General features: G+C 42.6%; 1 protein-coding gene across 2 annotated transcripts in view; it reads left to right on the top strand.

The window, feature by feature from the left end:
- The first annotated feature begins 4051 nt into the window (after positions 1-4051).
- The window catches only part of LARS2 (leucyl-tRNA synthetase 2, mitochondrial), a 163832-nt gene continuing 141162 nt past the window's right edge, over positions 4052-26721 (top strand). For both annotated transcript variants that reach the window (XM_014852435.3, XM_014852437.3), the window contains exons 1-3: positions 4052-4189; positions 8746-9000; positions 14592-14720. In XM_014852435.3, the coding sequence (XP_014707921.2) occupies positions 8767-9000; positions 14592-14720 (363 nt within the window). In that variant the 5' untranslated portion in view covers positions 4052-4189; positions 8746-8766. The remainder of the gene's footprint in view (positions 4190-8745; positions 9001-14591; positions 14721-26721) is intronic.

Genomic DNA, 26721 nt, shown 5'->3' with positions numbered 1-26721 from the left:
ATTTACCATTTCAAGTGGCTTCTGAGAGTGACAGCTGAGCATTCTACCTCAGGATCTCTCATGAGGTTTCAGTTAAGCTGTTGGCTGGGACCACAGTCTTTGAAGACTTGACTGGACTGGAGGAACTGCTTCTAAGCCCACCGACCTGGCTGTGGGCAGATGACTTCAGTTCCTTACCATGTAGCCCTCTCCATAGGCTTGCTCATGACATAGCTTCCCCCTTAGTGAGTGGTGATATAACACCCACCCCACCTCCCCACACACAGATACACAGACACACAGAGACCAAGATAGGAGCTGCAATATTTTCTATAATCTACTGTAGAAAGTCACATACCCTTACTGCTGCTGTATGCTATTGGTCATAGTAACCAGCTCTGGTACAGCGTGGGAGGGAACCCACACAAGGATGTGAATACCAGGAATTGGGGTTATTGGATACCATCTTGGATGTGGGATATCACAAAGATTATTTACCCAAAAATTTAAAGCAAGCATCACACTTAAAGGTAGAACATTAGAAGTAACTCCATACAAGTGAGAGACCAATGGCATAAGATGAGGATGCCCACTCTCACAGCCATTATCAACACTTGTTCAAGTGTGAAGGAAGGTTCTCCTTCTCTGTGAGGACTGTGTGTCTCCAGCATTGTTTGACCCTGACCTGCTCTTCAAGAGCAGTCCTGGCCAAAGAGGACAAATAATGTCTGGGTGTGACTCAAGAAAGTGAGGCTCCTTTGACAAGAGGGTACCATGTAAAGAATATTTCTGAAGATCCATAAATTAGAAAGTTAATAACATATAACACCCTATAAGGCATAAAATCAACCAATGGTGTGGGCATCCAATCTCTTTATTTAACAAAAAACCTTCTTAATCTTTTTGTACATAGAAAGTCATAGAAGACGAATTAGTTTTCTAGGGCGGCTGTAACAAATTACCACAATCTTGGTGGCTTAAAACAGTACACATTTATTCTCTTATAGTTCTAGATGTCAGAAATCCAAAATCAGTTTCATTGGGCCAAGGTCAAGGTGTTCACAGGGATGCGCTCTCTCTGAAGGTTCTAGGAGGGGGTCTGTTTTCTTTTCTTTCTTTTTTTATTATGGTAAAATATTCATCAAAGTTATCATTTTAACCATTTTTAAGTGTACATTTCAGTGGCTTTAAGTACATTCATGTTGTTGTGCAACCATCACCACCATCCATCTCCAGGATTTTTGCATCTTCCCAGACTGAAATTTTGTACCCATAAACAATGTCTCCATTTCCCTACATCCAGCAGCTGGCAAACACCATTCTATTTTCTGTTTCTAGGAATCTGGCTACTCTAGGTGCCTCATACGAAAGGACTGATATAATACTTGTCCCTTTGTAACTGGCTTATTTCACTGAGCATAAAGTCTTCAAGGTTCATCTATGTTGGAGAATGTGTCAAAATTTCCTTCCCTTTTAAGGCTGAATAATATTCCATTGTATGTATATTCCACATTTTGTTTATCCATTCATCCCTTGATGGACACTTGGGTTACTTCCACCTTTTGGCTACTGGGAATAAGGCCTGTCTGAACACAGGTATACAGGTGTCTCTTTAAGACCTTGCTTTCAGTTCTTTTGGGGTATATGCCCAGAAGTAGAATTGCTGGATCATATGGGAGAATCTATATTCTAGTCTTTTTCATATTCTAGAGTTGCACTCCTTGCCATCCATCTTCTAAACAAGCAGGGTAGCATCTTGTTTCAGTGGTCACATTGCCTCTCTGTCTCCAATTTCCCTCTGCCTCTCTCTTTGAGGACACTTGTGATTGCATTTAGGACCCACAAGGATAATCCAGGATAATCTTTTCATCTCAAGATTCTTAATTTAATCACAACTGCAAAGTCTCTTTTGCCATATAAGGTGGCATTCACAGGTCCCAGGGATGAGGACCTGGATATCTTTCGCAGCCATTATTCAGCCTAACACACAAGCTAACAGAAGAGGAACACAGAAACCTATCAGGAGGAGAAAGGCCCAAAGAACCCCACTATGCTGAGATCATTGCAGGAAATAGTTTGGGACATATTTTTCTACATTTCTTTGCACGCATAGATGAACAAATGTATTTCTTTTATTTCCCTTCCTTTCTAAAAAAAAAAAAGGGATAACTTTCTACACAGCCCAGCAACTTGTCTCTTTTAATAATGTATCTTTGCAGCAAGCTCTTTAAGAGTGAAAGGGATTTACTTTCATGCTACTGTCTTCTTTGATGTAAAAATAGCAACTTTCCAGTAAAGCAAATGACTTTTAGAAAAATTCCATTTGAAATAATCTCCTAGAAATGTCACTGTTAGCTTTAATTCATAAGAGGAAAGAGAGAGTTTGAACCAAAATAAGGGTAGAGTCTACTTAGAATTTAGTATTTTGGGTAAGTTAGAGAAAGAGCACTCAAGTTATACATGAATACAGCATGACGGACCTAAAGGTTAAATTACTTTGTGTGGCATGTTAACAGGAGAGTCAATGCTTCCACAGTCTCACTTTAAACCAAGCATCTGGTTTTGAGGTAGAGACATCAGGAGACCTGGACTGAAATCCTGGCTTTGCCGTCAACTAGCTGTGTGACCTTAGGCAAGCTGTATCCAGTCTCTGGGCCTCAGCATCCTCATCTTTGAAGTGAGAGGATTGGACTGGAAGTTGTCTAAGCTCCTACTGGTCTTCCATCCTGCAATCTGGGAAGGGTATTATTCTAGCAGGCTAGAGACCCAGTTTTGTATACCAAACCTTCTACTAACTTGCTATGACCTTGAGCTAGACAGTCAGCTCCACTGGGCCTCGGTTTATTCATCTGTAAAATGAGCAGGCTGGACTCAGTGTTCTCAAGATCCTTTCCAATTCTCACATTCTAAGATATGAGCCTCAAACTTCAGTGTGCCTAAGAATTCCCTGGGGATCTTGTTAAAACGCAGAGTCTGATTCAGCAGGTCTGGGTGGGGCCTGAGAGTTCCCAGGTGAGGCTGATGGCTGCTCTGGAGACTACACTTTGAGTAACAAAGCATTTGGATCTTGAACTGTCCCGAAACTTTGTTAAAAATTTAGAAAGTGGCAAAAGATATGACTGTGTGTCCCTTGGGTGGAGCGCTGGTCTGGGGATTATCTCGTGCACTAGGGGTGCGCACCTTTGCTTGTCTTCTGTTCAGCTCTGTAAAGTAGAAATTAAGGTGCAGATTATGGATAGTAATGGGATGAATTTTGTTTGATAAAAGTACAGTTGATTTCAGCTCCGTAGAAAAAGATGGCTCCCAAATATTATTTTTTCTTGTCCTATACGTATCAACCAGTTCTGCACAATTAGCAAATTCGCTTCAGCCTTCCTGATTGCCCACATATATGTGTTCTTCAAAATCTCCTTTAAACAGGTTTTACCTTTTTAAAAATGATACGTTAACACCACTGGTCCTTCGCAATTCATTCATTGATTCATTGATTCATTTATTTATTTATAGCAAGAAACACGTGCCAGGATGCGGAAGGTTACAGGGTGGGAAATGCAAACTCTCTAGGATAGTGGGCGGTCAGGCATCGTGATTTCCTGACTCCCAGCCCACGTATCAGGTGAGGAGAGGACACTTTACCTCCAGTCTTGGACAGGTGATTCCCCTCCAAGGTTAGAAGATGACGGAATATGGTGGAAGAAGATGCTTTAACCATCACGCGGTCCAATAAGGATCAAGAGGTTGGGAGACCTGCCCAAGCCCAGGAGGGGACTGTAGCTACACTGGGATCCAAAGCCTGACCTCAGGCCTCCTTCAGCGCTCTTTACACCATTTGCCGTCCAGTTTATTCTGGGGCCATTCAACTGAGGGCTCGCTCACATCAACTGCAACTGTAAGCATCTGACCCCCAAAGTGTCTAGAGTTTTCGTGACGCCAGACACGAACAAGAGGACGGATCCGAAGGGCGGAGCTTGGGGCGGAATCCGGGCCCGCGGCGCCGACGCCCTCGCCCCACGGGCTGCCGGGAGTCCGCGCGTCCTGGCCCCGTTCCGCCTGCCCCGGCTCCGCCCCGGCTTGTCTGTGTCCGCGGCGGCCGCTATCAATAAAGTTGTTGTTCTGCCAACATGGCGGCGCCCATGGTGACTGGCGGGGCCGTGTTCGCCTAAAGTGGGAACTAACGCGTAAGGCGCCTCAGGCCAGAGCCTGTGAGCAGGTAAACTCCTGAGCCGGGCTCATCGGGATGAGAGACGAGGCCCGACCTCCTCTCTCCCTGGACTGGGAGGTTCCCACTTGCTGGAGGCAGGAAGGGAAGGTGCGGGCTGGGTTAGGTGGTCCCGGAGCCGTGCAATTTCTGAACTGGAAAAGTCTCTGAGATCTGGGTTCTGACTCTTTGAGCCACCGGGTACTTTCCTGGAAAATGCACATGTACATATAGTTTTGTACTCAAGTTCCCGTCCGCTCTGCTCCTCTACCCCAATTTGTCCCTGGATCTTTGCTCCCTGGGCTGGGGGTTTGGACCCAGTTAAAGGTCATCAGTGCACCTCAGTGGCCCACAGGTCATTACCACAGCGTGTTAGGGCTCGAAGCTCCTCAGAGATCATCTGGGTTTACCCCTTCATCTTAAGGAGAAACCGAGGTTCCAGATAGGAAATAATTTGCCTGAGGTCACACAGGAAATTAGTAGTTGCAAAAGTCAAGATCTGTATATTTTTGTCACAAAGCTTTATTTCTTTAAAATTGCTTTTCCCGGGTACATTCTCGAACACTTTCTTTTGGGTGCACACAAGTGCCCTCATTTGCTTCTCCCATATGTTCTGTTTCTTCCCCCGTCTTCTATTCTTTTCCTAGGTTTCCCTGTCTGTATATGATTGTCATTTTGGGTCCTGTTCTCAGGCCCCTCCCTCTGTGGTCACACATCACTACCCCCACTGTTCTCAAAAAACTTAACCTTAAGCTCTAAGTGAGGTTGCGGTCGGGGCTGACTCTAAAGAGGAGTGGAGTAGTGGGGATTGATCATTTGGAAGGATGTGGAAGAAGAAACAAGATTCCAAACATTTAGGCAAGGAACTAGATGAGACAGAACTAAGGAGAAAAGGGCCAAGTAGATCATAAATAGAAGACATGAGCGAAACCTTTCCCATTCCTCGTATGGGCATAGTCTTCTAATAGAATGGTTGCTTCTTATTGTCAGGAAGAGGCAGTGCCCTTCAGGGCTTTTTGATGGTGAAGTGGTCCAAAGCAGGGCCTGGGAAGTAAAGGAAGGGAACAGGGCTGAGCTCCAGGAAGTACTGTAATAAATCATAGCCCTGAGTACACTGTATGCTGAGTCTTGGGGACCCCCTAACACAAAGGGTATGAACTTTTCTTAAAGTCTTGACACGTATTATCAGGTTACTCTCCAGAGAGGTGGAGTCAATTTACATTCCCACCAGCAGTATACAAAATGCACATTCCTTTTCATTGCATGTTTTTTTGCCAATCTGGTAAGCAAAATATTTTATTGTTGTTTTAATCTGCGTGTCTTTGATTAGTTGTAAAGTCGATCTTTTTCATGTATTTATTAGCCATTTGTATTTCCTCTTCCCCTTTGCCCGTTTTAAAATTAGGTTTTTGTGTGTGTGTGAGGGAGATTGTCCCTGAGCTAACATCTATGGCAATCTTCCTCTACTTTGTATGTGGGATGCCGCCACAGCATGGCTGATGAATGGAGTAGGTCTGCACCTGGGATCCACACCTGCAAACCCTGGGCCACTGAAGTGGTACATGTGGAACTTCAACCACTTGGCCAGGGGGCCCACCCCCAAATTAGGTTTTTAATGTTTCTCTTCTCATGTGAACTATTTATATAGTAGGATAACCTTTTGTTGTTGCAGTAATTTCCTCTCAGCTTATGGTTTGCTTTCTAATTTTGTTCACGGTGTTTCTGATATACAGATATTTTATATTTTAGAGAGATTTATTAATATTTTCCTTTATGAATTCTTCCATTGCTTTTGTGCTCAGGACAGAACATCCTACACCTTGGAAAGAATTATTAAATACTCATGTATAATTTTGTCTTGTTTTAAGGTATTTTTTAAAAATTCTGTAATCTATATGGGATTTACTCTGGTTTATGGTTTGAAGTAGGGCTCTAATTTGAATTTTTTCCTCATTCATTGACTAATCTATCACTTTCTAATCTACTTGTGCTTTTTACTTTTTGAACTTTAAGTTCTTTTAGAAACTCTGATCTGTTTCAGGATTCTGTAGTCTATATCATTGGTTTATGTAACGAGAAGGTTATTAGTGAGCCAGGTATTATGTAAACATTTTTACAGGGCTTATTCTTGTTGTGTAGACAGGGGTTGTTATGTGTTGTTTATGATTCGGTATATAGTATAAGTAAGTTATAGAAACAAGGTTAGAGTTTTAAGTGAAAGAATGACCTGGTTTCATATTGCTCATATTGGTGATCTGCCTGCACTCTGATATTTCATTTGTCACAACGGCTAACCAGCATTGAAACCAAAAACTTGTGAGAGTACAGTTCAGGTCAGTTTGTAATTTTATGATTTTGTTGTTTTCCATTGTTTCTATTCGAGAGGATAGTCCAAAACACTCTCCTATGGGTTCTTAGGGAATGCAGTCTAGGAGGGAAATGGCGGGCATCTGTCTGTGTGCCCTCTGCTAAACTGGCATTCTTTGGCTTGCAAAGATGTAGAAATGCTGACTTAGCAAGAGAACCATAAAATCCAGGACTCCCATGAATAGTACTAATTATGTAGAAACTCAACACCTAAAAATAAGTGCGATTGCTTTAATTATACCAAGTGTCTGTATATTCGGTTGGTCATAGGAAATTGTTAATATTCAACCAACTTCATACAGTTCACTCTAATATCTGTAGTCACATGTACACGCTTTAAAATAGCTAAGCCCAACGTATAGGGAGGGTTTTTTTAAGAAGCAAGAGGTGTTAAATCAGTGAGAACTGGTGTGTCAAGAACTTTAGCAGACCAACTTGTAAAATGCCAGCACTGTGATGCCATTTTGTGTGAGTGTCAAACTCACTTGTATAAGCTGAGAATGAACCTTCTTGGCAACATTTGTGACCCAGTACCTTTGTGACACAGGCCAAACCCTCGTAGATATGGAAAAAATTTTGAGAGAATCAAAAAATTAACATCAGCTTTGAGTGCCAGGTTCTTCCTTTATTTCTCTCTTAGTTTTGAAAGATCTATTTTCATCTGTTTTTTCACCATAGCACTTCTCGAAAGCTTTTTGCAAGAAGGCAGAAAATTTAGGCTATTTAGTTATAAATCCTAAATATTTGATGAACTATCATCTTAATCCCCCCCCCTTTTTTTTTTTGAGGGGGATTAGCCCTGAGCTAATATCTGCCACCAATCCTCCTCTTTTTTGCTGAGGAGGACTAGCCCTGAGCTAACATCCTTGGCTATCTTCCTCTACTTTATATGTGGGACACCTGCCACAGCATGGCTTGACAAGTGGTGTGTAGGTCTGCACTGGGGCTCCAAACCGGCAAACCCTGGGCCGCGGAAGCAGAACGTGTGAACTTAATCACTGTGCCACTGGGCTGGCCCCTCACCTCAACCTTTTAAACAGTGATAAAACATGAAACTTCTTCCATGAGATCATTTCTGGAGTTCACTTTTGGAGGAAACCAATGAAACATTCTAGTTGAATTTTAAATTGCAGCTGGGTATCCTGGTGGGCCCCATCCTATGGCTTGTATTCCAAAAAACCATAGCACTCACCGCTATGACACATATTATATGTTTGTTTGTTTGTTTCTTATCTGCTTTTCCCTCCTAGTATGTAAGTGCCATGGAAGAAGGGACTATGTTTATGTTCACTGCTGTATCCCCAGTGCCTAGAACAGTGTTGGACCTAGTGGCACTCAATAAATATTTGGTAAATGAATGAAGAACAAAATGAATAAACAGTTTCTAAATAATAGTTATTACCTGGCTCAGCCTACTGAGTATATTTAACTCATAATATGTATGAAAAATACTAATAATAGCTCAGAGGCTCTGGTTCTCCTGGGAGGCCCGTGTTTGGATCCCTTCTGATATTTGAGCCTAAGGCCAAGCCAAGATGTGCTGGAGCTCTTCTGGAGCCTGGTCGATGGGAAGTGAAGCCTGCTGACACACCCTGGGCTGTCCTAAAGGGGAGGGGGGGGTCACTCCACTGCCTCCCTTGCAGCCTGTGAGGTTGTGGCAGGAGCTGGCGCAGGTGGTGGTCTCCGTCTGTTCTTTTTTTTTCCCTAAAGATTGGCACATGCCCTAACATCTGTTGCCAATCTTCATTTTTCTTTTTTTTCTTCTCCCCAAAGCCCCCTGGTACGTGGTTGTATATTCTAGTTGTGAGTGCCTCTGGTTATGCTATGTGGGATGCTGCCTCAATATGACATGATGAGTGGTGCCATGTCCGCACCCAGGATCCAAACCAACAAAACCCTGGGCCGCGGAAGCGGAGCCTGCAAACAGCCATTCAGCCACTGGCCACCCCAGTCTCTGTCTGTTCTTACAGGGTTTTTGTATCTTTGGTGTTTGAGGGCACTGACCACCTTTATATTTCCATTAGAAAGTTGTGTTTAGCTCAATTGAAATTCTAAAGAATTCTCCTCAGGGAAAGAAATCATGAAAAGAGTAAGAGGAAAGCAAGTAAGGGCAGGGAACACTGGGCTGTGCTGAATGGAAGGATGAGCTCAGGAGAGGGTTCTGGGCAGCTCACGAGTGTGCTCTCTGCTCTCCTTTTCAGGACCTTCCCACCTTCTGAAGAATGGCTTCTCCTTGGCAGAGACTGGGTTTTTATGCCTCTCTTCTGAAAAGGCAGCTAAATGGTGGGCCAGATGTCATCAACTGGGGAAAGAGAGTGATTCCAAGGCATACCAGAGGTATTTACAGTGCCACGGGAAAGTGGACGAAAGAGTATACGTTGCAGACAAGAAAGGATGTCGAGAAATGGTGGCATCAACGAATAAAAGAACAGGCCTCCAAAATTTCAGAAACCGATGTGAGTATTTTGGGAGATTCTGAGAGGGTACAGAAGAGGGGCCACGGACTAGGACTTTGGGGTCGGACTGCCTGAGTTCAAATAAATTATTAAGTATGTGACCTTGATCCAGATGACTGAATCTCTTTGTGCTTCAGTTTTCTGATCTGTAATGGGCAGTGATAATAATAGTGCGTGCCTGCTTCCTAGGATGCTCGTGAGGGGTAAGTGAGATGAGACAAGGTTAGTGCTTCGAAGAGTTTCAGTACGGTGCATGTACACACAAGGTGCATGCAGACAGCACCACGCTGGGCATTCTGGAGCAGCGCTTACCGGGGAAGCTCATTAGGGTAGGAGCCATAGCAGGTGTTGGGTCCTTCGTGGTCCATTACATGGTGGGGTAGCACACAGGGATCTGGCAGGGTCAGATGCGAGACTCCTGAGAGGCACCTGGGCCACTCAGCTATGGAACTTTTAAGCTCCCTATTTTGAGTAGCACCTGCCCCTCCCCTGGCATGACCTTGTCCTCTAGCCCTGTTCTGCTACCTTAGCATCATGGTTAGGGAGGTCCCAGCCCTTCCCTGATATGATCTGGGGCTAGGATCCAACCTTGCAGTAGCAGCTATGTGAGTTAATGGACTGTTGGCTTCTGGTCCGTGTGCACCAGCTCAGTACTGTCCCTGCATTGGATTAGGTACTTGGCTGTCGCCGGTTTCCATGGCATGCTCTGCTGGAGACTGGCTCCTTCTCTGGGAGGCCAGCCTGCTGAGCATCAGTCTTGGGTGCATTAAGCCTCACCTCTCAATATTGGTCAAAATGACAAATGGAATATGTGATTTGTTTACATGAAATGTTGAATCTGATCAGAGCAAAGCACTATGAGACAGAGTTTTACTGTTAAATTCTGACCATCCCTTTGTAATAGTTACCAGTCGCATAATACAGCCCCTCTATATTTAATAGAAGAAATTAGGCCAGAGGCAAGCACTTGAGTAAATGTATCTGTGCAAGACTGCACTCACTGGAATTGCCTTTCCCCCATCTCCTGATTCTCATCTTATCAGACTCGTTCTTTCTATGAGATTGGTCCTTATGAAGAGTGGGGGAGCGGAGGAGCTATTTGTGTTAAACTGGAGATGGTTTTGCCATTGGTTAGAAGCGAAATCTGGTATTGAGAGAGAGGTAGTGTATAACAAGTGAAATGACAAAAAGGAGGGTTTGAATGTACTGCAGTGCAATGAAAGCTTGGGTCTTACCTCATCAGGAAATGAAAGGCCCGTGTGTCAACCTGACCGAACTAATGTAACTAAATGTATTTTGGAAACAAACTCTCGGGAGCTGTTTAATTCTAAATGAGGAGCATAAAGTTAGCTTTTTATTCTTTGGGTTTAGATTATAATTTAGTGACTTATAAACATTTTGAAGTGGCTTCTTGATTTTGTGACATCTCATTCTTAAGCATATGATTTTTTAAAAAAATTAAATGGATCAAAATAAACCAAATTTCAATAATTGGGGAAACACAGTCAGGGATATACTGGGTGAGCCCCTCGTGGTGCTCTGTCAGGGTTTGAATCAGGTGATGGTAAAGTGGAGGGAGCCCTTGACGAGGAGTCTGGAGCCTGGGCAGTAATACCGGCTCTGCCCCCAAAGTCAATGTGATCTTGGCCACATCATTTAGCCCCTTTGATCCTCAGATTCCTTGCATTGTTTATCTCACAGAATGGTTTTAAAAACCAAATGAGAAAATGTGGCTGAACTCATTTTACAAACTGAAGTGTTATATAAATAAAAGATACAAGAGGATAAAAATATGTGGTATGTCTTTGTCAAGAACTGAGAGTGTGACTGGATGCTGATTGATTTTGAAGCATTTATAATTGACCTCACTCTGGTGAGGTGAAATCCACACTGATGAGATGCTAGAAGTTGAATATCTTGCCATCTTCATCATAGTCATCATTATAAAAAGAACTTCCATTTAATGAGCATTTTACAATATGTCAGGCACCGTCTTTCCATTTATTGTCTCACTTAATCCTGAAACAACCCTGAGGGTAGCTATTATTATCCTCATTTTTGGAGTAAGAAAACTGAGGCTGAGAAAGGGGTTTGGGAATTTGTTGAGATGCACAACTAACCTGTGACAGAGCCAGGATTCAAACTCAGACACACTTGCTTCCTGAGGTCCTGCTTTCACCTTCTTTTGGCTCAAATCAATGTATAGATTGTAAACTAGCCCAGAAAAGCAGAGGAATTCGCCGAAGGTCTCAAAGCTAGTGGCAAGGCTAGGACCAGAGTTAAGGTCTGGGCTTCTCCTGTCTGCCATCCTCTGGACTCGGCGGCAGCTTTGGAGCATCATCTATAAAGAGGCAGAAGTTAGCTTTCTCCTGACACCAGAAGCTGACAAAAATAATAGGACTCACTTATAAAAACCATCCTTTTCCCATTGCTTATGATCTTAATTTCTTTTAAAGGCTTAAATCCTTGCACTTTTATATAATTATGAAAATTTCCCTTTCAATCAGATTCCTGCTCAATTATAAGAAACACCCATAATTCCTTCTCTCCTTCCCCCTGCAAGAGGATAGAACTTATTTCATTGTGACAGAGGAAGATAGCTTAATTCACACAGAAAAGCAAAAGGCAGGGGCAGGCAGTCAGCTGAATACTTTTCTGCAATAAACAAAAATATTCATGAATATTTATGACTTTTGCTAGCAATACATTTTTATACATCTATAAAACTCACTTTTGGAGTTTGGCTTAGCTGGTATATAATGAATCACTTGATTTTGCTATAAATTTAATCTTTGTTGGACAGACATACAAAAAGGAGAGCTAATGAAGAAGCTATATGTGGAAAATGTTTGGGGCAAGAAGGATTGTTAAAAATAATATTAAAAAATATATCACTGTAATAAAAACAAGGTGATTATAATAAAATAAAAATAGGTTTAATGTAAAAAGTTTAAAATGAAAAACTAGAAATAGTTTATATCAGGGATTTGATAGTTTTTTTCAGATGCCAAAGAACTCTGTAACAGCTGTTTTTGCAGGTCCCTAAAATCCTCAAAGAAAAGGCAGTCGGCCTGATCTGGAAGGAGTAGGGCTGAGCGCAGTGGACAGTTTGCTTGCCTCTGATTCTTTACTAAGTAACAGAATGAGATCTCACCCCTCCTCTGAGGGACTTGTGTACAAGCTGAGAGGATTATCTGTCACTTTCCTTCTTAAAGACAGTAAGTGCTGAGTTCCCACCCACTCCTGACTCTCAGGTCTTCTCTCATGCTCCCAAGGTTTTCCTTAAGCGTTCTGGATCCTTTGTTTCCAATTGAAGTGCACGACCAGTGTGCTGCTCTCCATCCGTATATGTAAATCCACAGCAGTTGTCCCTTCAGCATTTCAAGGTGATTTTTGAGTTGATGTGTTATCCAGACTCCTTATTTGTCCTCTTTTCCCTTTTCTTCCTTCAGGCAACGTTACTTCTCACTCATTGGTAATTTCTAGAGGATGAGCAGGACAGAGAAATGTTCCCCTCTAGTCTAGCTGGATGGTAGTGGCTCTGTTCAAGGTTTAACTTCTTTGCTGAAGAAAGTTTAAAGCAAGGGGTCAAATGAGATTTGGAAAGAATCTGATTTCTGGTTTCCTTCACAGTTGGCTGTATCCATTCTCAGTCTTGGAAATACTTAGCAAAAAATATACCCCGACACACAAATACACAGAAGGACGGTTTTGAATATTCTGCTTTACATTTGTTTTATTTACTTTTGGGGAAGCAAAGCCTTCAAGAACTCTAGTAGAGCTCTAGGAAGGGAGTAAGCACAGGAAGAGAAAAACAGAAGGCAGAAATAAAGGAAATAATGGTAATATCAGATGGTCCCAACCCTCAGTGACCAAACGGAAGCAGTTCCCTGTTGCTCCTCCTTTCTCAGAGGACCCCCCCTTGGGGGGATTTAAGGCGGGCCAGGGGGAACACTCCCATCACCAGGACAGGATTTGTGAAGTTTGCTGGGAAAAATGCCCTTGAGTAATAAGTGCTCTGCAGAGGCCAGTTGTCAGGCTTTCAGAGCACAGAGGCCAGCAAACATTTATCCGATGGTTAGTAAACTCCTGCTGGGGGTGGCCGGGGTCAGGGCGCTGGGCAGAAAGATGATTAAAACATAGTCCTTACCCTTGAACAACAGGTCTCCAGTAAGGAATCAATTAAACGGCTACCACCTTTGCTTTGGACCCTTATCCCCTCATGTGCCCAAACTCATGGAAGCATTCATGGTTGTTGTTTTTTTTTAATTTTATTGAGGTTATAATAGTTTATAACATTGTGAAATTTCAGTTGTACATTATTATTTGTCAGTCACCATATGTATGTGCCCCCTTACCCCTTTTGCCCACCCCCAACCCCCTTCCCCCCTGGTAACCACTAATCTGTTCTCTTTGTCCATGTGTTTGTTTATCTTCCATGTATGAGTGAAATCACATGGTGTTTGTCTTTCTCTGTCTGGCTTATTTCACTTAACATAATACCCTCAAGTTTCTTCCATGTTGTTGCAAATGGGATGATTTTTGTCTTTTTTATGGCTGAGTAGTATTCCACTGCGTATATATATCTAATTTTCTTTATCCAGTCATCGGTTGATGGGCACTTGCGTTGCTTCCACGTCTTGGCTGTTGTGAATAATGCTGCAATGAACATAGGGGTGTATAAGTCTCTTTGAATTGTTGATTTCAAGTTCTTTGGATAAATACCCAGTAATGGGATGGCTGGATTGTGTGGTATTATTTTTAATTTTTTAGAAATCTCCATACTGTTTTCCATAGTGGCTGCACCAGTTCATCATTCACCATCTTACTGGTGGGAGAACGAAGGTGCCCAAAGTCAGCGTTCCAATAAGGACTGCCTGCCCTGTGTTCATTCTGTTCGGATGCATGTACTGTTTTCCTGTGTTTTTCATGATGAAGCCGCGTCTTTGGAAGCTGGAGAGTTATGTAATCCTGGCCCGTGGCTGCCTATAGATCACTCCTGGGAAACAACAGCCTTCTCCCTTCATTGGCTAAGATTTTCTCATTACCTTCCCATTTCAACTTTTTCTATTGAAAGATAAGCTCACAATGAAACGGAGAAACCCAGGACCCAAACCGATGCCTTAGAATCCTGCCCTTCCTGCTAAATCCAAGTCTGAATGCAGCCTCAGGGAGTTTAGGCTGGGGCTCCATTTTTAGAGATGTCACATCTCTCTGATTCGCTATTGTTTCCTGGAATTATATGGATATGTGTTAGAGCTACATTTAGAAAAGCATACAGTTCTTTAAGACCTAGATAGCAGCTGTCTTAAAAGAGCAGCTTTTAAAAAAGAAAAAAGAAGATTAAAAATATATATGGGTAATTAGCACTTAGAGGTTGTTCGGCATTATTTTGGACATTCTTTACCTTAAACGAGGGCTATGCATTTTGGTTTTTGACACTTTTGTCAATTTACATTATGGGAACAGTTTTTTTAAAAGGAAACTTTTGAAAAGGTTAAATTATTACCTTAAGTAAAGTGCCAAAATATTATGTACATGCAGGGTTCCCAGTAAATGCTTAATAAATACTTATTGTCATTCTTTCCTAGAAATCAAAGCCCAAATTTTACGTGCTTTCCATGTTCCCATATCCTTCTGGCAAGCTGCACATGGGCCATGTGCGTGTGTACACCATCAGCGACACCATTGCACGGTTCCAGAAGATGAGAGGGATGCAGGTAAGGAAAGAAGCCTGCCTGAACTGCCCTCTTCTGCCCAACTCAGGACAACAAGAATGTGGTAATATGTGTTCAAGATGAATGAAGAAAACCAATTTTAGTTAAGATTAGGATAGCTTTGAAGATAAACATGGAAAGCTCAGTGTTTCCTTTAATGAACTGGAAGACATAACAATGCATCTTGATTAACTGGGGGCAGCCATGTGCTGGGTGTTGTGCTACGGATGGATATGGGGTGGGAGTGGGGTGAAAGGTAGCTACAGTTGTGGGTAACACGTGCTATCTCCCCAGGAGGGGCTCACAGTCTGGGGGTGGGGGTGAAACCTAAATAGATAATCATTGTATAGGGGGATGAATCCAATAGTGTGAATAGGGATCAAAGCCTAGGAGGTGGTGCCACAAGAGATTTTTCTCTTTGTATTTATAATATTTTCTATATTCTCTAATGAGTATGTATTTATTTCATAACAGAAAAAGTAAAATTTTTTCAAGAAAAAATATTTGGGGAGTAACAACCCTCAGGGAGTTGAGAAAGGCGCCAGTGAAGGGGGAATATCTGACATGGGTCTTGAAGGACAAAGTGAGTTTTCCTGGGATAGGAGGAGAAAGACCCTTCCGTGGCTGATGCGAGTCACTCCCCTTTACCCCACTGCCAATTACACCAGAGCCTGCTCTTCACACGTCATCTGTGAGGTGAGGTGGGAATAATCATGGTACCTTCTTTAATCACTTACCGAGAGAGGCAGGGTCGAAGAGGGGCTGAGTGCATGGGCCATTGAACCAGATAGCCAGGATTCAAATGCCAGCTCTTAACGCTTAATAGCTGTGTGACCTTTGACTAGTTACTTAATTAACCTCTCTAAAACCTAGTATTCTGTCATCTGTAAAATGGGGATAAAATAGTACCTGCCGTTTGGCCTGTTACAAGGATTCAAAGAGAATGACTATGAAACACTTAGCATATACCTGGCACATGGTGCAGAACCAGTAAATATTAGCACTGCTAACGGAAGCTGGACCCTGCTCACACCAGCCCCAGAAAGCCCACTGTGCGGATGTCTGCCCAACTTCGTGTTTATTAGTCACCTTAGTAGCTTGAAATCTGCCATAGTAGGAGTATTTACACTATGGAAATCAGCAAACCCTACAAATCAGGGCTTTTTCTTCTAGAGAGCCAATTGTTAAACATACACTGGCGCTCCTACTGGCTATTGCTATTGTTAACCTGTCAGAGCCTGAACAAATGATAGGAGCTACTTCCAAGTTCTTTATAAAGGTTTTCTTTTAGAAAGGTAAGTGCATTTGTTGTCACAATTGGCTTGAAAATTTACGCTGAACTGACATTGGCAGCAAGAAGTACTCCTAAGGAAGTCAAGTTATAACGTCTCTTTGTCACTTGAAGAGTTAATAACTTTATACTATCAAGTTCAGAGATTTGTGCTCTACTTGAAGATGGCCAGAGGTGTTTGTCTCCTTGGTTTATGCCAGATGTTATTTTTTCCCAGACACTGCTTTCCATCATTTCTGCTATGTTTATTAGAAAGAGGCGGTGCAGAATAAATTGGCTCTTTGCCTGAAGTATAATTCTTCATCTAACTTTGGTTCTTCAACTAGATGTATCTTATTTTTTTACTAGTGCTAACTTATTTTGGACAATTAGTGAGTGTTGGCAAATCACCGAAGATTAAGCTTTTACAGCAAAACTGTACATTTATAATAATGTGCAGGGAAGCCTTGTAGCAGCTGGTTGGTTGAGGGGGTGTAGGTGGGGTTCTAATTCCCTTGGATGGATGAGATGTTACACCGAAAGCTCAAGGCAGAGCCCCAGGCCCAGAGGTACTGGGACCCTTGTAGGCAGCTCAGACCCAAAAGACAAGATGGAGTCCCCTAGTGTAACTGCAGCCCAAGGGCAGGCTGGATCCGGGAATGGGACAGCCTAGGTTTGAACTCCATTCTACCACTTTCTCACTGAGTGATCATGCACACGTCATTTAATGTCTCTGAATCCCACTTTCCTCATCTTTAAAACAGAGATAAGATAACAATAATTCTTCCCTCATAAGGTTCTTGTGTGGGTTAAATGAGATAGGACATGTGTCTGGCACATAATAATCCCTTAATAAGCGGTAGCCATGATTCTTATTTGATCTGATCTGATTTACTCTGGGAAGTCGTTCACCACAATTCAATAAATGCAATGAGTCCCTGTGCTCTTCTTCCTGGGGCACGCTGCATAGAGTTGCCTTCTGAGAAGCAACTTGACTGCAAAACATTGCCTGTGGTTTGTATTATCTAGCCTATGACTTGAGTGGTGTCTGAAACACTGTTATTTGGCTTGTGGTATCTGAGTCTGTGTGATCACCCAGTGCCTAGGATTCTCTTAGTTCCTCAGTTTCAGTTGCTCTGTTTAAGATGATAAGCTACCTTTTCGGGGTATCCTCCAGGTTCTCCTCAAATTAATTTGTTAATTTTCATAGCCCATCTTTAACTCACATCATCCCACATACAACTACCAAATTTGGTGAAAACTTATTCTGCCGTTTTTAAGTGATATGGCAAAGGAGAAACAGAAATCTCGGAGTAATTGTCAGCGGTGTGAAAGCCTGTTGAGCTTCCTGTTGTTTTAAAATCCTTCCTTCCTTCCCAATGTCAGGACTAGTCCCAGAGGTAGAGCAGCACTGAATTCAGGTCAAGTTCAATGATGCTCACTCTCAGCAGGGAAGGAATATCTAATCTGGAATAACAGGGTCTGATGTATGTGTTGATTAATTCATTCAATACGTAGTCAATGAGCACCGGCTTTATTCTAAACCCTGGGCTTTCTACTGTATTAAATAGAAATATTGGAGTCTTAGGTTCAAAATCAGTCCGTGGCCTAAGAAAAATTCAGCAAGGTTGGCCTTTTTCTATAACTTGGTTTTTTTTTTTTTTTTTTGAGGAATATTAGCCCTGAGCTAGCATCTGCTGCCAATCTTCCTCTTTTTGCTGAGGAAGACTGGCCCTGAGCTAACATCCATGCCCATATTCTTCTACAAAACTGGCCCTGAGCTAACATCAGTGCTCATCTTCCTCTATTTTATATGTAGCATGCCTGCCACAGCATAGCTTGCCAAGCAGTGTGAAAGTCTGCACCGGGATCTGAACCGGTGAAACCCAGGCTGCTGAAGTGGAACGTGCAAACTTAATGGCTGTGCCACTGGGCTGGCCCTTCTATAACTTGTTCATTTGTTGATTGATTTGCTTTGTTCTTGAATGGAGATACGTGAAGTAATTCTAAGGGACACTAAAAATAGCCTTATAAGAAGTAAAAAGTGGAGAGACCCATGAACCAAGCCTTCTCTCTTCAAGGCCACCATTGACCTCCATGGATGTGTCTCTGTCCTCATCTTTCTCAGCCTCAGCAACATGTAATACAGTAGACCATTTTCTTCTCCCGGAAACACTGTACCATCTTGGCAAGAGACTCCACTCTCCAGGTTTTTCTCCTGCATCTTGGCTTCTTTCTCCCAATGTACTCCACAGGTTTTTCCTGCTCTACTCCATCTTTGTATACTCTTTATCAGGTTGAGAAAGTTCCCCTTTATTCCTAGTTTGCTGAGAATTTTGTCATGATTGGGTGTTGGTTTTTGTCAGATACCTTTTTGGCACCAATTATGAAGATGATATATGGTTTTCTGCTTAAATCTGTTAATGTGGTGTATTATGATGATTGATTATTTTAAAAAATATTAAACCAACCTTGCATTCCTGGGACAAATTTCATTTGGTCGTGATGTTTTGGGGTTTTTAAAATTTATATGTTGCTATATTCAATTTGCTGATATCCCTATGTGCATGAGGGCTATTGATCTGTAATTTTCTTTTCTTGTAATATTTTTGTCTAGTTTTGATATCAGAGTTATGCTGGCCTCATAAAACAAGCTAGGAAGTGTTCCATTCTTCCTATTTTCTGAAAGCATTGTGTATTATTGGTATTATTTCCTCCTTAAATGTTTGATAGCATTCACCAGTGATGGTGTCTAGGCCTAGAGTTTTCTTTGTGGGAAGTTTTAAAATTACAAATATTGTTTCAATAGTAGATAGAGGGCTATTCAGATCTTCTGTTTCTTTCTGTGTCAGTTTTAAGAAGTTGTGTTGTACAATGAGTTTGTTAAACCCCAGCTCAGATTCTGTTCCACACTGCCTTCTCTTTTTTTCTCTATCCACTTTTGCTAGGTAGTCTCATCTATCATCATTAGTTTAAATATGATACTTTAAAAAATTATAAACATTTTCAACACAGCTGTACAGAGAACATTATCACAAATACTCAGACCTGCCATCCTGATGTAATAGATATCACCATTTAATCATATTAGCCTCAGCTCTTTTTTTAAATGTTACAGATACACTTGTGCCTCTCCACAATCAGATTCCAATCCTTCAATTCAAAGTAACCCAAAGTTAGTGTATATTCTTTGTCCTCATGTTTTCATACTTTTACTGTAGATGTTGTTCAAGGAGACATATATGCACTTATATCTAGTATTGTGTGTTTTTAATTTTATATAAAAGATATCTTAATAGTCTGCATATTTTCTTGCTCAATAGTTTATTTCAAGATTTATCCTATATCTCTATAGAGTTAGTTCATCTGTTATATGTGCTGTGTAATTATGGCTATTTAATTATCCATTTTCATATTGATGGAGTTATATGTTGTTTCTGAATTTTTGCTCCAGTGAACATTCTTGTACCTGACTTGTTAGCCTGTGAGAGAAGTGGCATTGCTGGCTCATAGAGTGTGCACAACTTTAGCATTTCTGCATCTTGCCAAATCACTTTCCAAAGTGTTGGTGGTCAGTTTATATTCCTACCAGCAATGAATGACCTTTCATACTGCTCTACATCCTTGACAACACTTAGTAATGTTAGATTTTTTAATCTTGGCTAATTTCGTATACAGAAGATGGTATCTAACTGTTTTTAATTTACATTTTCCTGATTACTGTCTTAATGAGGCTGAGATATTTTCATATATTTATTGTCTGTTTAAGTTTCCTATTCTCTGATTGGCTCGATCACATTATTTACCAATTACTCTTGGGTCATTTGTCTTTTTCATATTGCTCTGTAGGGGTTCTCTCTGTAGTCTGGATTAATGATTCTTTGTTGGTTAAATGCAATACAAATATCTTCTCCCATTCTGTGGTTTTTCTTACATTTTGTGAGGCTGTAATTTGGTTTGAGAATGGGTGAGAATGATGACTTAGAAAGTTCAAGGTTGCTTTTACTTGGGTTTCCTCCCAAAGCAACAAATAAGTTGTGCAAAGGAGAGAAAAGAGACAAGAGTGTAGAGAGATCATTGAGTCCCCCCTGCTCTTGTTGTAGTTCATGGAGATGTGCCTGAAAGCCATGGCCATTACAGTTCTCCGGGGAAAGCTAAAGTCACCAATAGCTGACCCGACCGTGGACATACACACAGATTAGATGTGGACTTTATAAGTGGAGAGGTAGGTGGTTCCGGGGTGATGAGTTGACTAGGAATTGGGGCCTTTATTGGCGTCGTCAACAGCGATGGTGATACCTGCCCTAGCCACCTCCCAGATTTGTGGCAAGCTTCATGTGAGGTGATCAATGAGAAAACTCTTTAAAAACAATAATGCCATTTCCCAGTGTAACCCAATTAACAGTAGCGATAATAAGGTAGTCCTCAGTTTGGATGTTTAAGCAGGGGCCATTTGAAGCCAGAGATAAATTGTTTTCTTTCAGGAATCAGAAAAGGCTGCACTGTCAATCCGTGTCTTCTTAAACTCGCACAATGTCTGATGACGTATTTAAAGCTTAGCACCATATGGGGTGGTTTTGTTGTGTTTTCATGTGTTATATGCACAGGTGGTTGGAAAATAAAATTATGCACCTCCCACCTCGGCTGGCACCTTCTGGGCCAGAAGCCAGGCGATTAAAGCATCAAGGTGCTGAGACCCCCTCACAGAGTTTGGCTTGGACTAATTTGTCTCAGGCCACAGGCCACCAGGCGCTGTCCAAGTAGAGTTTTTGCTATTCACTGCGGAGGAGGAAGGAAATTGAGGCTGTGTGTCCAGCAGCTGCACGATCATAATGTAATTACCCACAAATATCAGGATGCGGGGGGAGTTCTTAGCAAGTGACCCATAATGTACGTTTCATCAGTTTTCAGTTTGCCAGTTAGTCAACAAGTGCTGATGAAGTGCCCAGAGAGTACAAAGCGTGGCGTTTAGTTTTCAAATTTTAAAATCTCTGTAGCATCTGAAAGTAGAGAGTGGATTTCCAGGGCTCGTCCTCTCAGATGTAATTTAAGGGGAGAATGAATTCCTGGTCCAGTGTCTTCATTGGAAACTGGCTGAATTCTCTGCCTGTCACGTCCCTCCACGTTCCCAGAGGAGCTCTTCCGCTTTGGGCCTACGTGCTTTCATTCGGATTCTTTACTCTGAAGTATTTGTTTGCTTTTGATCCCCAATCTGTATTAATGGTGGGTTATTACAGTTACTAAACAAAATTAAATGTTGTGTTTCTCATTTCTTGGAAATAAAGTGTTGAATCTACTCCAGAGAAACCATGGCATTCTCTGAAAATAGCAATTTTTTGAGAAGCAGTAACCATGGTTGCTCTCATTTAGAAGCTGAATTGGTTTCAAATATAAAGTTTTATTTTATGATGAAAGGGAGAGGAGGCTGGTCCTTCCTAGGGAACTGGTTGGCTCTTTCATAGTAACGGTTGTGCTTCTTCTCTCTCCATTGGGAAGGCAGACGACCAGCTGCCCCAGCTTCCTTCCCTTCTACCTCTAAAGTCTTCTTAACTCTACTTGATCTTGCTTCGTACATCGGAGGAAGAACTGTATCTTTGCCTGGTCTTTTTTTTCCTTCTTAAAAAACGTATTTTTAAATTGTACATAAAATTCCATATTCGTCCTTTTGAAAAAAGGAAATGCAACGTAGGTAAGGCTGCAGTCCCCTTTACCACCTCCTCCCCCACTAGGCCCTTCTGGGCAGGATCCCTGGCATTTTCCAGGGTAGATTCCTCCAGAGTCTCATCTGTACATTGCCATATGTAACTGTGCTCTCTCTTGTACCAAATCGGCTTGTTATCCATCCTGCCTGCCAACCCTGAGACACCTGCGGCTCTGCCTGGAGGGAGGCCCTATTAGGGTGAGCTGTGGGGATGTGACCACGTCCACACCAGAGGCTGGCCTAACCCTAGTTCCTGGGCCTCACCTCCTGGCCAGCTCTGTCTGCCTCGCCAGGGCTCTGATCCCTGTGTTTACCTCTCGTCAGTAGCTGGCCCTGACTCCCATTTGATATCTCAAATGGTGGTAGGTTTTGCAGGCCTGCTAATGTTCCTGTGCTGGTCCCTGGCCAGTTTGCTGTCAACTCCGTCCCCTGCTTTGCTTTGGATGGCAGAGGGCAGACCTCTGCAGGCCACATTTCTCAAGCTCTGGTGTCAGCTAGCCTCTGGCTGGTGTCGGACGATAGAAATTCCGGCAAGACTGGAGAGCAGGAGGAGAGGAGAAGCCAGGGAGTGCCTCTCTCTCTGCCCTGGTTGGCGTCGTCTTCGTTAATACTGTTTCAGCTTCTGCAGCTGTCCTCGGCCTCTGGGGTCTGTTAACTCTGCTTCCTCCCTTCGTTCTTTCAGTCTAGAGGTGCTGGGGCTGTCCCGCTCTTCTGAATTCAGGGGTTGTCTCGCTGTCCTCTTGGCTTCTCACTCATTTTAAATGCTTAAGAGTATTTGTTAGAAGAACAGCTGGGAATGATGGTTTTTCACACTCTGGAAGTTTATTTTATGGATTTCCAAGTTCTAGCTACTAGGACTTTTTCTTGATTCCTTTTCTGCAGAAAGCACTCATTTCTAAGAAGAGGCTAACTCCTAGGGAATTGAGTGGGATCAGGTGGCCTGAGCACCTGATATTGGGGTTTTTTAAGGGTAAATTGCCTGGTTGGCACATGTGAGCTGTAGGTATAGTTGCTTATGGAACTGTGGAAGGATTAAACCAAGTTATGGTGATAGAAAGAAAGGAATAGGAATTTTAGGACTAAAAAGGATAGTTCAGAGTTCTTCCAGTGAGTATTTTGGATAGTCTTGGTCACAGAGAAATCACAGGTAAGAAAGTAGGCATCATATACCTGGAGTGGAGGTATTTGATCTGGACGATGTAAGAGGCCAAGAGGTGAACGAGGCTGGCAGAGGAAGCACCTGGCGTGGTATCTTTTACATGAATAGGCTATAACAGTTTGACAGCAAATGCAGTCTGCTGCCTGGGGGAAAGGGACAAGCTTTGCTATTGTGTAATCCTGTTGTAGTCTTCGCTTTGTTCCCCCTTGACACCAGTGAATCATCTTATAGCACAAAAGTGAGTTCTGCACTTGGTCACTGGGTCTCTGGGAAACCCTGTGTAGAGAAGTGATGGGACCCTCTGCTGTTTCACGGGAGCATTTACTCCAGCGATCCAGACCACGAGTGAAAGAACTATCCTGAGTTCAAGATGCAAAAAGGCCTTCCCACAGGCTGTATGCTGGGGCAGACATTGGGTTTTTGTTAATTTTTGGTAGGAATATGAAATATTAAGAAGCTTTAAGATTTTTCAACTTTATTTTCATGGACAGCTTGGGTAACATGTGAGCTAAGAATATCTTTTCATGTTAATTTCATCTGAAAACAAAAATAGAACCGAATAAGTATATTACGTAAATCCAGACTGGTTTTTTTTGCGACTGTCTCTGTATTGGCTTTATTTAAAAATATGGACGGTACCTAACAGAATGTTAATAGGCAGAAACATTGAACTTGTGCCATTTTGGCAGTTCCAACAAAGAAACCAAGTGGTAATTAAGTTTTCCCTTTTCTGGTGGAACAGTTACACAACAGTTACATTATTCTGCCATTGGAGCAGCCCTAGGAGGCGTGAAGCACAGCTGGAAGCTGCACCCCATGTTGTCCATGGAAGTACCACAGAACTTTCTAGCAATCCAGCACAAATCCACAACATAGGGTTGTTGTGGGTTTTTTTGGCTTTTGAAAATTAAAAAGAAAAAGAAAAACTGTGAAGCTTAATAGTTAATATAGGGGAATGTTTTTCATCTATGGATTAAGCAATACTGAAGAGAAAGCAGTATCCTAAAGGGTGTTTGTTTTAATCAGGATTCTTGGCTACCAGGGACTGAAACCCAGCGCAGATCAGCTTAAGCAAAAAAGTAGGTTTTGTTTGTTTTATAGATCTTAGCGTAACTCACAGAATCAGAGGAAATATAGGAACCAGGGTCTCTGGGATTTGGACCAGGTCCTTGAAGCAGGTCAGTATCCCCAGTCTCTGTCCACCTCCCATTTCTGCTTCTCTCTATGTTCCAGCTTTATTTTCTCAGACGTCTCCACCAGGTAGAAGGCAGGGCTGCCTGGAGTCCTGGTCTCATATCCTTGTTTCTCCTGACGAAGGAGAAAAGAGAGAAGAGAATGTGCTGTCGTCATCCCAGTCCATGTTGCACTGCCCCCTCGACCCCCAGACTCCCACCAGCTCCAGACAACAGACAGGCCTGGAGAAGGATTCAGGCACGTGCCTCCCTCTTAGCCAGAGGGATAGGTCTTGCGACTGGCGGTCTGCAGCAGGACTGTATGAAGTTGGAGGAAGAGCAGTTTCCCAAAAGAAGGGGAGGATGCTGTTTAGAAGGATGAAACACTTTGGGTCTGCCACATTTAGCAAGAGGAAAAGAGACCTCAGGTCCAAAATATCAACTGGCTTTGGTTATGTCTAGTCAGGTTCCTAAAACTACATAGAATAGATATTCCCAGGGAATGTTAGAATTTTTTGAAAAGACACACACACACACACATGTCTTACATATTTTGTATAGATGTCCGTGATATGTTAAATGAAAACAAAAAGCAGGTCATAAAATAGTATATAACAGGTTCTATTTCCATAAAATAAACCAGCCCTATATATGTGTTCATATGTTTGTATATCTGTGTTTGAGTGAGGAGAAAGGTATGGAAGGATACAAAGGCTGGTGTTGGTGGTTACATCAAGGAGTTGAGAGTAGGGATTGGCGGGGGGCGGGGAGAATCAGCTTTACCTTTATATATAATGTATTGTATCATTTCACTTGTTAAAATCTGCTTGTGTTGTGTTCGTAATTTGAGAAACATCCAATAAAGGAAAAAGAAGAGGAGCCTATTCAGGCTGACCTCAGGCGGGGTGTGGGTGCAGGGCCTGAAGGTAGAGAGCTTGGGAGTCCTGTCTTCTTAGGCTGGAAATCCAGGGCTTCCCAGATCTCCCAGATTCCCAAGCCTGGGAAGCACAGCAGAGGACGTGGCAAACCAGCCTGTCTTGGAACAACAGCAAGCTGGAGAGATCCACAGTACTGTTTGTTCACCAAGCCTATATCCCTTCCAGAAAGCAGATCTGAGTGGGTCAGACCCACTACCACCCCTAATATGGCAAAATCTACCAGGCAGTGTGCTTGCCCAGGGCAGTCAGAGGCAGGGCCCTCCTGCCCAGCGCGCCCGTGGCTGCCGTGGCTCAGGGACGGCCCCTGGCCGAAGCAGCTGTGGCAAGAACAGCTGGGCTGCTTGAAGTGAAGCACCTGATGTGAGCTTGACTTATGTGGGAAGGAAGAACTGCTGGGCCCCTTTTATGGAAAAGAGGGCCAAGTAGCTGGCTGGCCTGTTAAGTCTCATGGTCTGTTCAGTTTGGTTAAGGACTTCCCGTGCCTGCTACAGAGTCTTGTCATAAGTAACCCACCCCTAGCAATGTACGTGGATGAGGACATGTGTGAGGTCAAGGTGTCCCCCTACCTGTTATCAGAGAGCCGCCATAATAAATGCGGTTGAAGAGACGTGGGCTGAAATCTTGATAAGGGAACTGATGATGTGCGATGTCGTGAGGTGCTGAAGATCAAGCAGATGACAGCAGCTCCACAGCAGCCAGCACTGCTATTTATTGGCTGCCTGTACTGTGCTGGGCACCATGCTGGGCGCACCACAGGCATCCTGGCGCTTGATTCTCAACAATCCATGGTGGCTGCTCTCAGTCACGATTAATAGCTGAGACTCAGAGTAAGTAATGTACTCAGGTCCCACTGTCAGTGAATGGCGGGCTTGGGTTTAGGACGTTTCCTCTCAAACCGCACAGCCTCCTGAAGAGTAAGCCTTTGTTAGCATTTCCCACTCACTAGCCTAAGGAGTCAGAGTGGTTCTGATTTTAGATGCAAGGTCTTTGTTCTTGAGATGGAATTTTTCCATCAGACTACTAAAATCCAATAAGAAAATATGGAAGGGTGCCTTTAAGACAAGTGGCTCCAAGCACTGGGAGGGGCATGCCTGTTATCTTACTGCTACCTTACTGGCTTAAGGTAGTTGCTTCTGGTGTGACCTAGCTAGGCTGCTAACTCTTGCTGGCCACAGTTGCTTATTCTGTCAAATTAAGGGGGTGGAGGAGGAGGACGTATATCAAAAGCCTCTTTGAGCTCTAAAATCTTAGGATTCCCTGTTCTTCAGAGAATGGAAATATCTATCAGATGATTTGAAATGGCTGTTGAACACTTGAAAGGTGGCTAGTGCAACTGAGGAACTGAATTTTTAATTTTAATTAAAGTTTAAATTTATATAACCATATGTGGCTAGTGGCTACTGTATTGGACAGCACAGCTCCTTAATTGGAAAATACTAACATGAGGTGAGCATTTTAAATGCCTATACATTTTTATATACACATATTTTTAAAATTGAAAGAAACTTTTTATAATTTCAGAAAAACAGCTCGGGTTCATTACAGACAATATAGACAAGAAAAAGAAGAAAGTAAAAGGTAGTCCAAAACCACCTACTCAGAGATAACTGCTGTTGGCACCTTAGTGTCTAACCTTCTGAATTTTCATCTATGCTTATGTCATAGGTAGCCAGCTGGCTTTCAAAAGCGTAGTATAGAATCATCCAGAAAGGGATAAGACATGTTAGTAGGGGAGAATGCCTGTTTGTTGCCCAGAAGAGAGTA

This window comes from Equus asinus, chromosome 21 (assembly GCF_041296235.1).
Source record: "Equus asinus isolate D_3611 breed Donkey chromosome 21, EquAss-T2T_v2, whole genome shotgun sequence".
NCBI lineage: Eukaryota > Metazoa > Chordata > Mammalia > Perissodactyla > Equidae > Equus > Equus asinus.
The sequence above is the reverse complement of the archived record's forward strand: the minus strand, read 5'-3'. Positions and strand labels throughout refer to the sequence as shown.